Here is a 13,987-nt window from a genome sequence, read left to right on the forward strand (position 1 = left end):
ATATTACTATTATTGCTTTTAGAATAGAGAGAAAGAGAGAGAGAGAAACAGATAAACAGGAGATGAACAGAGTGTATAAGATCTGGGGTAGGAAAGAATCACTATTTTCTTACAATGTGTTTGATATTTACAACTGCATTAAAATATAATTTTTTAAAGAAAAATTTTCCCCTTCCTCAAATTTCCTATGGTATCAGACTAGAACTCAATTCAAAAAATTAAAAAGTTTTAATTATTATGTACTTTTTAGAAATGTAACCAAAAAATTTAAATGTTCTAACAGTGACCATTTTTCTTCTATAGCCTCATGATTCAGTTTTAGTTTAAGAATATCATTTCAAGAAATTCAGAAGAAATCATTTAGGATTACTCATCTATTAATGAACATTTCGACATGTTTTAATGAAAAACATGAGAACCCCAAGGCTAGGCTAGCACCAAATTAACTGGCTAATGTAACAATTGCTGGAGTTGAGTTTTCCTTAGGGCATATATTTCAAATGTAAGCACTTAGAGAACACACACACAAGGCATTTAAAAATCTAAAAAATATATGTTCTGGCTTAGGGTTTCAACTGTTAAGCTCTTTAATATAAGTGAAAAATGCTGCCATCAAATTTTAAGAAATTATTTTAGGCTGCATCCACTATAGAAAAGTGAAGGGATAACTGTGCCCTAGTCTATGTTGGTTATATCTATTTTTGGATTCTGCCCTTCAGGCAAGATCCAGAAAAATTGGGAGTAAAGAAGAAAGTTGACAAATACATGGGTGGCTGTCATGTGAAAGAGGGAACTGAACTAGGAAAACTGGGTGGGAGATCTAATTCAGTGACACTAACAGATGGGACATACAGGAGCACACCACTCTTGGAAGAATTCAGGTCACTAAATGGACCATATGTCAGGGCTGTTGTAAGAATAACCAGATATTAGGTGGGTAGTTGATATGGATAGTTGCTGAAGCACTGAGATGCCATAATTATTCTTGATTGTTCTTAAACTGGGAGAACTAGATTGTGGGAGAGTGTTTACATCAGCTAAACCAAGTACTAGGACTGCCATTCAAATGTTCCACAATTGTAATGAAGGCTTTTTCCTGTATCACTTGTACCAGAATAACCATAAATACCCAAAACCTGTATCACTGAAAGTCACTTTTTAAAAACCTGTCCTCTTACCTGCCTCTTGCGCTTCTAAGAATGTAATGAAAAATACTCCTTGCCCAAAGGCGGTTGTTGAGAGGAAGCACTGTTGGTAATTGATGGAGAAAAGACAAAAACAGCCCATTAGTGTTTGTTTGGGACCACAGAAAATCCACAATACTAAATTCAAATAGAGAAGCCATGACAAGTTCCAAATCTAACAATGCCAAGCCATGGCTTCAGGCTGTGATTTAAATATCTGAACTTGAAAGCCTTCACAGAATGTCAGCCTATTCCAAAAAGCATGATAACAAGCTCGTTCTTAATATTAAAAGGAATTATTTCTTTTTACTACAATGCTTGAAGTGTCATAAATCTAACACACTGTGTACAGAAATGTGTAACACAAAAACAGTGGAAAATGGAACAGAGCAATTTATTATTTTTTATTATTAAGTGAATGCCCTAGAGCACACTGCAGGCAAGCTGATGGAATGGGTATATACACTGCTGTACACTAGAAAGAAAGTAGATTGAAGGAAAATATTATTTTATTTTTAATCGAGAGTCCTATGTCAGGAAAAAAGCCCAATGAAAAACTGTCTTTTATTTTAAACATATAATGTACCAGAGTTATGTTTTTTATCATCTAGAAAACATTTGAATATATAAAAATGGAAATCAAACTTTGAATGCAAAGAGCACTTAAGTATAAAAATTGAACAGAAAACAAATAAAATAACAGTTGCAATTTAGGTCAGGAATGTCAACGACTCCTTTTCTACATGTATGTGTGGAGACAGGCACTAAAAGGTCCCAGGTGAGTTTGTTTTATTATTCTAAAAATATCTAATCAACATTAACACAAAATTATTGGTGAGGAAATATTACAGGTGTGACATATGCTAATCAAAACTAATGAACACATATCAATGGACAAAATGTTCATTAAACATAACCACTTTTTTCATTGTACATACAAATACATGTTGTATGCACATGGGATAGTAGAAATCAGGGAGGATTGACAAGTTTATTGAAGTTGGAGAAAAATAATTTCATCTTTACAGAAGTAATTTACTCTAAGGCCCTAAATGTACAGAGAAGGCCTCTACTCCCCATCAGTGATAGTTATACTAGGGTTATTATGAGCAGTGGACTGGACTTAATGAATTGTAAAGGCCTTTATATACCCTCTAACAGCCCTTCAGCCCTGAGTCTCCTTGATAGCTCCTCAAATTCTTTCATACTGTCTCCAGTCACACCTCCCAACACATGCCATCTAAAGAATTAGCCTGACTTGCTGGAGAAGTAAAACCCGGAGCAAATGTAGATGTTTACAGTTATGACACAAGTTCTGTGAAATAGAACATTTTAATAGTAATTCTTTCTTCCTTTCCACATTAATTGCATTCCTACTACATGTCAGGCACTGTGTTTGCCAAGCAAGAGTCATAAAAGAATGGAGAAGATAAGTTTCTGTCCTCCATGTACTTTATAGTAAAAACCTGAAAGTATTCTACTACTTTCTCGAGAAATACTTTTTAAATGGTTGGGCGACTCTGACATTGCTAACGGAGAGATCTTCCCACTTAATATGCTCTAATTCATGATGCTTCAAGAAAAATGCTTGTTTTTTACTTGTAAAATAGCTTTAAAAATGTATTTCTTTCCATCCTTGAAACAAAGAGAAACTAAAGTCATATGCCTCCTTTAGGAAGTTGCTGATTTCCCAAAGAGTCGAGAGGAAAGACCCTGTGTTACAAGAACAATGACAATTCTTAACGGGCTGCCATCCAGCAAAACCACCGCAATTTCAGTGTACTGTAACTGCAAGGTTTGCAGCTGTGGGTAGAATGAAGAATAGCAGATATCTGGAAGCCTATGTAGATCTGAAAATGATGAACCGTAAACTCAAACTCGAGGATGGAGGTTTTATTTTGTTGGGTGGGTGCCAGCTTTGTCTTCATTTTGTATCTTTAAAAAACAATTCACTTACCAGCAATGTCTGAATGACAAAACTTAGTTGGTTATGCAAGACCAGCAGGACTATATAGGGCAGAAAACTGATCATATACACCAGGCTGGTGCAAAGAGCAGCTGTGTTCGCTTGACTGAAAAATGCACTCAGGAAATAACTCAGCATGACGACTGACACTCCAAAATCCAGGAGAAAGAGAAAGATAATCAAGGCGTTGCTGTATGTGAAGATGCTGCTTGTTTTCAAAATAATGGCCAGGGCAGCACTGCTGAGGGTCAGCATAGCCATGTTCTCCAGGAACCAGGCTAGAAAGTGCGTCGTTGGATGCACTCCCATCATCCTCAAGTACTGCCGAAAGAAGGGAAATCCAAAGTCAACTCAGCAGTGAAGACTCGAGAAAGAGCAGACCAGTTCACGGGAAACAGAACACCCACCCCCGAAAAGGTAACCGGCATTTGTACTCCCACACTGTTGTTGGCTTGGAAATCCATGTTCTCTGATGGCTGGCACAGAGAAAGGCACTGTGCTAGGCACTTCTTCCTAGAGATGGCATTGAAATTTCACCAACACCTTACAAAGCAGGCCATTCACCAGAGACTAGGAGACTTAAAACAATCTCACCTGCTATGCAATGGTTGAAAAGTGGGGGAGCTGACCTTGGATATCAGGCTGGGTGGGCTACAGTCTCAGTTTGTTTCTTTATTTGGGTTTCATGATTTCTTTTTGTCTTCATTTTGTTTGTTTTTGTTTCGTTTAATAAAGAAAAGGAGGAAATGGAGAGGGAAAGTAACAGTCCCTAAGCTTTTCAGATTTGCAGTTGGAGTGGAGATCATTGCATTGGTTTTAGAAGGCATTTTGCTCAAAGAAAAAAAAATTAATCCATCCACCAAAAAACCCATTGCCGTTAAGTCAATTCCAACTCATAGTGACCCTATAAGATAGAGTAGAACTACCCCATGGAGTTTCCAAGGAGTGACTGGTGGATCCAAACTGCTGACCTTTTGGTTAGCAGCCTAACTCTTAACCACTGTGCCAAGCACCTTCTATTTGCTCATGTATAACATTGTGATATCTTTGAGTTGGGGTTGATTACTTGGAAATGAGACAATTAACTCTGAAGCATGCCCTCTACACTGAAGCTGGCCAGCTGCAGGAGGAGAGCCCAGCAATTCTCCCGTTCCCTATGCTCTGGAGCTACGTTAGATAAAGGAGGATCCCTGAAAGGCAGAAATAAATAAATTGCGATACAAAATGTAAATAATGCACAAAACAGTATGGCAACTCCTATGCAGTGCTTGTAAATGTGAATGGAAAGTCCATTTTACTTTACCGCAGGCTTTATTTCTTTTTAAAAAATTTCTTTTTAGCAAGTATTAAATAAGCAACTAATATGCACCCATTGTCTCAGGGCAGCAACCATCTGGAGGGCTAAATGGTGAGTCAGGCCTTGCCAAACACTTTACGAACTTTCATTCTTTTTTTTAATTTTTTTGTAGCAAAATACATACAACAACAACAAAAAAAATTGCCATTTTAACTATTGTTAAATGTACAATTCAGTGACATGAATTACATTCACCATGTTGTGCCACCATCACCACTATCCATTTCCAAAAGATTTTCATTATTCTAAACAGAAACTGACAAACTTTCATTCTTTAAAACAATTTCAGCATCTTCAATTTTTGACAATATTAAGACATAAAATTACAAGTCTTTACATAAAAAAATTTTTATCACGAATTAGGGCATAAAGTCTGCCCTCCTGTTTTGTATAAATTACTGAATAAGATACATTGGTTTTCATCTTGCAATCTCATGTACCTGTCATACTCAGCTTTCTTTCATCACAGTAGGAAGTATCTGTTCAACTCTGGAAGGGCTTCAGATTTCAATTTAAAATGATTTTTCACAATTTACAGTGAATAACATCTAAGAGAATAAAATACTTAAGAATAAATCTCAGAGGTGGGGCCAAGAGGTGGAGTAGTGAGACGCTTTTCGAGGTCCCGCTTATAACAAAGGACTAAAAAAACAAGTGAATGGATTATGTATGACAATCTAGGAGCCCTGAACATCAAAGGCAAAGTTGAGGAATCGGACTGAGCTGCAGGGGAGGGAGAGACGGTTCAGAAGCAGTGAAGTGTTGCCAGACCTGACCTGGCAGGAACTGGCACCCACAGGCTGGATCTGCTGGCATTAGCACAGTAAGACAGGCAGTGGCATTTGAAATGTGTTTTCCATATTGGGAGATACCAAACAAAGAGTCTACTCACACCTCCAGACTTAGTAAAAAGCAATACACAATTGGCAAAAGATCTGTATCTGCATCTAATCTACCCCATGGAGGATAAAACACCCCTTTGGGAAAATACTCTCTCCCATTTACCTGACTCCTCCCTGCTCTGCACCTGGTCCTGAGTCAGCTTCAGTGATAGCTGCTTTCCCTAGGCCGGAAGTAAGACCTGAGCCATTCTCCCAGTCTTAGAGAAGGAGCAAATTAACAAACAGGGAAAAAATAATCTGCCAGCTCCCCTAAGCTAGGAACTCAGTGCAGAAACAGTTCCTTTGCCTAGGCTCAGGCACAAGGGGTCCACAGACTTTGAATGCCTTTCACCCCTTCATAGACCTGCATGGGCTTATTTCAAACTTATGCCCTCATTAGCACAGTACAACAGGGTAACTTAAACTGTTTCAGGTATGTGGTGAAGAGGCAGGTTTGTGACATTTGACACCACTCTGCCTATTAGGCAGGGTCCTCACCTACCCACATCAAGGGCCTGAGGACTGGTGGCTCCATCCGTGCTAGCTAGCCACCCACAAAAGGAGTCCAAAGATAAGTGGTGCCTCCTAGTCCTTACAACCAACAGCACTGGGTATCCACAGTCCAGCTGCAAAACCCACCCACTTACATGCTCTAGGGAACAAGGACACACTTTCCTCACATACTCTCAGAGGCAGTTGTTAGCCCCCTGCCTTTCTCAGGGCATGACCCCTTAATTCAGCCAGATACCTGTGCCTACACCAACCACCACTGCTCATCTAAGACTATGGGTGAGAGCCTGCACCATACACTTGGTGACCAACTACCTGGATGCCTGAGCTGATTCCATATAAGGAAAGTGGACAGACTCCCAGGCTCATATACCTACGAACAGTTCTAACCACCTGGTGACAAGATGCTAAAGCTTCAAAGGCACTAATAACCAAACTAGCTTGCTTGAGGAGTTTATCTGGGCATATCAAAACAAAGAAAGAAGCTAGGACACAGTAAGCAGACATAAAATAAATAAATACAATAACATTGATGGCTCAGAGTCAAGAGTCAATATCAAATCACATAGAGGCAGACCATCATGGCCTCAGCAAGCTCCCAAAACAAAGAGTTAAGAAATCTTCCAGATGAAGATAACTTCCTGAGGTTACCAGAGGTAGAATACAAAAGATTAATATACAGAACTCTTCAAGAGATCAGGAAGAAGATCAGGCAGAACATAGAATAAGTTAAGCAGGACACAGACAAAGCATTAGAGGAACTTAAGAAGATTAGAGAAGAGCATAATGACAAATATAATAGGTTAAAAGAATCCATAGAGAGATAGCATGCAGAACTCCAGAAGATTAACAATGAAATTTCAAAATTACACAACTCAATACAAAGTCATAGGAGAAGAATTGAGGAAATTGAAGGCAGAATTACTGAGATTGAAGATAGACCACTTGAAACCAACACATTTGAGGAAAAATCAGATAAAAGAGTTTTAAAAAATGAAGAAACCCTAAGAATCATGTGGGACTGTATCAAGAGAAATAACCTACAAGCAATTGGAGTACCAGAACAGGGGGAATAACAGAAAAGGCAGAATTGTTGAAGATTTGTTGATAGAAAATGTCCCTGATATTGTGAAAGATCCAAAAGATATCTATCCAAGACGGTCACCGAACCCCACACAAGACAGATCCCAAAAGAAAGTCACCAAGACATATTATAATCAAACACCAAAACCAAAGATAAAGAGAGAATTTTAAGAGTGCCTAGGGATAAACTAGAAGTTACCTAAAAAGGGGAGTCAATAAGCATAGGTTCAGACTACTCAGAAGAAACCACGCAGGCAAGATGGCAATGGAATGACATATACAAAGCCTTGAAGGAAAAAAGTTGCAAGCCAAGAATCATATATCCAGCAAAGCTGTCTCTCAAATATGAAGGCAAAATTAGGACATTTCCATATAAACAGAAGTTTAGGGAATGTGCAAAAACAAAAACTACAAGAAATACTAACAGGAGTCCTCTGATTAGAAAATCAATAACATCAGATAACAGCCCAAGACTAGAACACAGGACAGAGCAACTAGATATCACCCCAGGCAGGGAAATCACACAAATAAATCAAGATAAAAAACACTCAAAATAGGGAAACAGTGATGACATTACACAAAAGATGACAACATTAAATCAATAAACAGAGATCAAAAAATTTGGTCATAGATCTTTCATATGGAGAGGAAGTCAAGGTGATATAAAGAGACAAAAGTTTGGTATTAACTTAGAAAAATAGGGGTAAATATTAAGGAAACCACAACAGAGACTAACAATCCTACACATCAAAATAAAATACAAGAAGAAAAATAAGAATCAGCAAAAACAAAATCAACAACAATGAAAAAGACGAAAAGACACTATATAAAGAAAAACTACTCAGCACAAACTATGAAGTGGAAAAAAGAAACTGTGAACAACACACAAAAAAAGGCATTAAAATGAAAGTACTGAACACATACTTAGCCAGTACACTGAATTTAAATGAACTAAATGCACCAATAAAGAGACAGAGAGTGGCAGAATGGATTATAAAACATGGTCCATCTATATGCTGCCTACAAGAGACACATCTGAGGTTTAAAGGCCTAAACAAACTAAAACTCAAAGGATAGAAAAAATACATATTGAGCAAACAAGAATCAAAAAAGAGCAGGAGGGGTAATATTAATTTCTGGCAAAATAGGCTTTAAAGTAAAATTCACCACAAATGATAGGGAAGGACTCTGTATAATGATTAAAGTGTCAATATACCAGGATGATATAATCATAATAAATATTTATGCACTCAACAACAGGGCCCCAAAATACATTAAAAAAAAAAAAAAAAAAAAAACCCTACAGCATTGAAAAGAGAGAGAGCTCCACAATAATACTAGGAGACTTCAACACACTACTTTTGGTGAAGGACACAAAATCCAGAAAGAAGCTCAATAAAGACATGGAAGATCTAAATGCCACAATCAACCAACTTGACCTCATAGACATATACAGAACACTCCACCCAACAGCATCCAAGTATATTTTCTTTTCCAACGCATGTGGAACTTTCTCCAGAATAGACCACATATTAGGCCATAAAGTAAGCCTCAAGAGAATCCAAAACTTTGAAATATTACATAACATCTTTTTTGACCATAATGCCATAAAAGTAGAAATCAATAACAGAAAAAGCAAGAAAAAAAAATCAAACACATGTAAAATGAAAAGCACCTTGCTAAAAAAAATACTGGGATACACAAGAAATTCACAAAGAAATTCATAGACTCCAATGAGAATGAAAACACATCCTACTAGAACCTTTGGGACACAGCAAAAGCAATGCTCAGAGGTCAATTTACAGCAACAAAACACACACCCAAAAAGAAGAAAGGGCCAAAATCAAAGAATTATCCTTACAACCCAAACAAATAGACAGAGAGCAGCAAAAGGAGCCCTTGGGCACCAGAAGAAAGCAAATAATAAAAATTAGAGCAGAATTAAATGAAGTAAAAAGCAGAAAAACAATTGAAAGAGTTAACAAGACCAAAAGCTCATTCTTTGAAAAGATCAACAAAATCGATAAACAATTGGCCAAACTGACAAAAGAAAAACTGGAGAGGAAGCAAATAATCGGAATAAGAAATGATATTGGAAATATCACAACAGAACCAACTGAAATTAAAAGAATATAACAGAAATGCTATGAAAACTTGTACAATAACAAATTTGAAAACGTAGAGGAAATGGACAGATTTCTAGAAACTCACTACTTACCTGAACTAACATGGAGGGAGAACAACTAAATAAACCTATAATAAAAGAAGAGATTGAAAAGGTAATTTAAAAACTCCCAACAACAACAACAAAAGGCTTGGCCCTGACGGCTTCACTGGAGAATTCTACCAAACTTAAAGAGAAGAGTTAACACCACTACTAATAAAAGTATTTCAGAGCATAGACAAGGATGGAATGCTCCCAAACGCATTCTATGAAGCCAGCACAACCCTGATACCAAAACCAGGTAAAGACGCCACAAAAAAAAAAAGAAAATTAAAGACCAATATCCCTCATGAACTTAGACACAAAAATCCTCAACAAAATTCTAGCCAATAGAATTCAACAACATATCAAAAAAAACTATTCACCATGACCAAGTGGGATTCTTACCAGGTATGTAGGGATGGTTCGACATTAGAAAAACAATCAATGTAATCCAACACATAAAAAAAACAAAAGATAGGAACCACATGATCTTATCAATTGATGCAGAAAAGGCCTTTGACAAAGTCTAACACCCATTCATGATAAAAACTCTCAGAAAAATAGGAATAGAAGAGAAATTCCTCAACATAATAAAGGACATTTATACAAAGCTAACAGCCAACATCATCCTAAATGGAGAGAGTCTGAAAGCATTCCCCTTGAGAATGGGAACCAGACAAGGATGCCCTTTATCATCACTCTTATTTAACATTTTGCTGGAGATCCCAGCCAGGGTAATTAGGCTAGAAAAAGAAACAAAGGACAACCAAATGGGTGAGGAAGAAGTAAATGTATCTCTATTTGCAGATGATATGATCTTATACACAGAAAACCCTAAAGAAAACTATTAGAACTAATAGAAGATTTCAGCAAAGTATCAGGATACAAGATAAACATACAAAAATGAGTTGAATTCCTCTACACCAACAAAGAGAATGTCGAAGAGGAAATCACCAAATCAATACCATTTACAATATCCCCCAAGAAGATAAAATATTTAGGAATAAATCTAACCAGAGACATAAAAGACCTATACAAAGGAAACTACAATACACTACTTCAAGAAACCAAAAGAGACCTACATAAGTGGAAAAACATACCTTGCTCATGGAAAGGAAGACTCAATGTTGTGAAGGTGTTTATTCTACCTAAAGGGATCTATAGATACAATGCAATCCTAATCCAAATTCCAATGGTATTTTTTAATGAGATGGAGAAAAAAACTGCCAATTTCATATGGAAAGGGAAGAGGCCCCAGATAAGTAAAGCATTACTGAAAAAGAAGAACAAAGCGGGAGGCCTCACACTACCTGATTTTAGAACCTATTAATACCTCCATGGTATTCAAAACAGCTTGGTACTGGTACAACAACAGATACATAGACCAATGGAACAGAATCCAGATGTAAATTCATCCACTTATGAGCACCTGATATTTGACAAAGGCCCAAAGTCATTTAAATGGGGAAAAGAGAGTCTCTTTGACAAATGGTGCTGGCATAACTGGATATCCATCTGCAAAAAAAATGAAACAAGACCCATACCTCACACCATGTACAAAAACTAAACCAAAATGAATCAAAGACCTAAATATAAACTATAAAATGATAAGGATCATGGAAGAAAAAATAGAGACATTAGGGGCCTTAATACATGGCATAAACAGTATACAAAACATTACTAACAATGCACAAACACCAGGAGAGAAACTAGATAACTGGTAGGTCCTAAAAAGGAAATACTTATGCTCATCAAAAGAGTAAAGAGGAACCTACAGACTGGGAAAGAAAAAAATTGGCTATGACAAATCCGATCAACATCTAATTTCTAAAATCTGCAAAATCTCAATAACAAAATGACAACCCAATGAAAAAACGGGCCAAAGATATGAACAGGCACTTCACAAAAGAAGACATTCAGGTGATTAACAGATACATGAGGAAATGCTCATGATCATTAGCCATTAGAGAAATGCAAATCAAAACTACAATGAGATACCATCTCACCCCAACAAGGCTAGCATTAAGCCAAAAAACACAAAATAATAAATGTTGGAGAGGTTGTGGAGAGACTGGAACACTTATACACTGCTGGTGGAAATGTAAAATGGTACAATCACTTTGGAAATTGATTTGGTGCTTCCTTAGAAAGCTAGAAATAGAACTACCATATGATCCATCAGTCCTACTCCTTGGAATATATCCTAGAGAAATAAAAGCCCTCACACAAATAGATATATTGACACACATGTTCGTTGCAGCACTGTTTACAACAGCAAAAAGATGGAAACAACCAATGTGCCCATCAACAGGTGAATGCATAATCAAATTATGGTATATTTGCACAATGGAATACTATGCAATGATAAAGAACAATGGTGAATCCATGAAACATCTCATAACATGGAGAAATCTGGAAGGCATTATGCTGAGTTAAATAAGTCAGTTGCAAAAGGACAAATATTGAATGAGACCACTATCATAAGAACTTAAGAAAAGGTTTAAACACAGAAGAAAACATTCTTTGATGGTTACAAGAGTGGGGAGGGAGGGAGAGGGGCATTAGCTAATTAGATAGTAGACAAGAATTATTTTAGGTGAAGGGAAGGTCAACGCATAATACAGGGGAAGTCAGCACAACTGAACTAAACCAAAAGCTAAGTAGTTTCCTGAATACTACCAAACGCTTTGAGGGACAGCGTAGCAGGAGCAGAGGTTTGGGGACCATGGTTTTAGGAAACATCTAGGTCAGCTGGCATAGAGAAGTCTATTAAGAAAACGTCCTGCATCTCACTTTGGTGAGTGGCAACTGGGGTCTTAAAAGCTAGCAAGTAGCCATCTAAGATGCATCAATTGGTCTCAACCCAAGGGGAGTAAAGAAGAATGAAGAACACCACAGACACAAGGAAAATAAGACCCCAAGAGACAGAAAGGACCACATAAACTAGAGATTCCATCAGCCTGAGACCAGAAGAACTAGATGGTACCTGGCTACCACCAATGACTGCCCTGACAGGGAACACAACAGAGGATCCCTGATGGAGCAGGAGAAAAGTAGGATGCAGAGCTCAAATTCTAGTTAAAAGGTTAGACTTAAAGGCCTGACCAAGACTGGAGGGACCCAGGAGACGTGGGCCCCAGACTCTCTGTTAGCCCCAAACTAAAACCATTCCTGAAGCCAACTTTTCAGACAAAGATTAGACTGTACTATAAGACATAAAATGATACTGGTGAGGAGTTTGCTCTTTAGTGCAAGTAGACACTTGAGACTATGTGGGCAGCTCCCGTCCGGAGGCAAGATGAGAAGGCAGAGAGGGACAGGAGCTGGTAGAATGGACAAGGGAAACGCAGGGTGGAGAGGAGGAGTGTGCTGTCACACTATAGGGAGAGCAATTAGGGTCACGTAGCAATGTGTGTACAAGTTTTTGTATGAGAAACTGACTTGAACTGTAAACTTTCACTTAAAGCACAATAAAAAAAAGGGAAAAAAATAAAAAGAATAAATCTAACCAGGGACGTGAAGGACTTATACAATGAAAAGTATAAAACACTGTTGAAAGAGATTAAAGAAGACTTAAATAAATGGAAAGGTGTTCCATGTTCATGGATTGGAAGACTTAATATTTTTAAGATGTCAATACTACCCAAAGTGATCTATAGATTCAACACAATCTCAGTTAAAATTCCAACAGCCTTCTTTACAGAAATGGAAAAACCAATCCTCAACTTTATATGGAATGACAAGAAGCATCGAATTGCCATATTGAAAAAGAGGAACAACATGGAAGGACTCACCAAAAAAAAAAAATGTAAAACATATTATACAGTACAATAATCAAAACAGCCTGTTACTGCTATAACAACAGACACATAGACCAGTGGAATAGAATTGAGAGTCCAGACACATCTACGGTTAACTTATTTCTGGCAAGGGTACTAAGTCCATTCAATGGGGAAAAAAGATTCTCTTCAATAAAACTGTTGGGAAAAATTGGATTTCCGCATGCAAAAAATAAAACAGCATCATGCCTCACATCACACACAAATCAAATTCAAAATGGATTAAGGGACCAATGTGAAAATTAAAACCAAAAAATTAAAAGAAAACGCAGGAACAATGCTGTAGGGCCTAGCTTTTTAAAAATTAATTAGCTAATATAAAAGCGAAAGCACGAACAGTAAAAGACAAAATAAACGGGACCTTATAAAAATTTAAAACTTTTGTTCATCCAAAGACTTTACCAAAAAAAATGAAAAGACAAGCTACTGACAAGAATATCTTCAGAAACCATTCATCCAGTAAGAATCAATAGCCAAAATATATACAAAACTTAGACAATTTAACAACAAAAAGACAACCTAATCATAAAATGGGCAAAGGACTTAAATAGACCAAAGAGGACATTCAAATGGCTACCAAACAAATGAAAAGATGCTCAACATCATTAGCCATCAATGAAATATGATTTCACTCCCACTAGGATGGCTAGAAGCCCAAGTGGAGCAGTGGTTAAGAGTTTGGCTGCAAACCAAGAGGTCAGCAGTTTGAATCCACCAGCCATTCCTGGGAAATTCTATGGGGAAATTCTACTCTGTCCTAGAGGATCTCTATGAGTTAGAATCGACTCAATGGCAACATGTTTGGTTTTCTGGTGGAATGGCTAAGATCAAAAAAAAAGCAAGAAAGAAAAAAACAGAAAATAACAAATGTTGGTGAGAATGTGGGGAAATTGGGACACTTATCCATTGCTAATGGGAATAAAAAATGGTACAGCCATTGTGGAAAACACTGTGGCTGTTC

At 37.2% G+C, this 13,987-nt stretch overlaps 1 protein-coding gene across 1 annotated transcript in view; it reads right to left on the reverse strand.

Moving 5' to 3' along the window:
* The window catches only part of ABCA13 (ATP binding cassette subfamily A member 13), a 570,776-nt gene that overhangs the window by 307,079 nt on the left and 249,710 nt on the right, over positions 1–13,987 (reverse strand). Inside the window, 2 exon segments of the mRNA XM_049894281.1 lie at positions 1,179–1,248; positions 3,142–3,471. Coding sequence (XP_049750238.1) covers positions 1,179–1,248; positions 3,142–3,471 — 400 coding nt within the window.

The sequence above is a fragment of the Elephas maximus genome, chromosome 8 (assembly GCF_024166365.1).
Source record: "Elephas maximus indicus isolate mEleMax1 chromosome 8, mEleMax1 primary haplotype, whole genome shotgun sequence".
In the NCBI taxonomy this organism is placed as follows: domain Eukaryota; kingdom Metazoa; phylum Chordata; class Mammalia; order Proboscidea; family Elephantidae; genus Elephas; species Elephas maximus.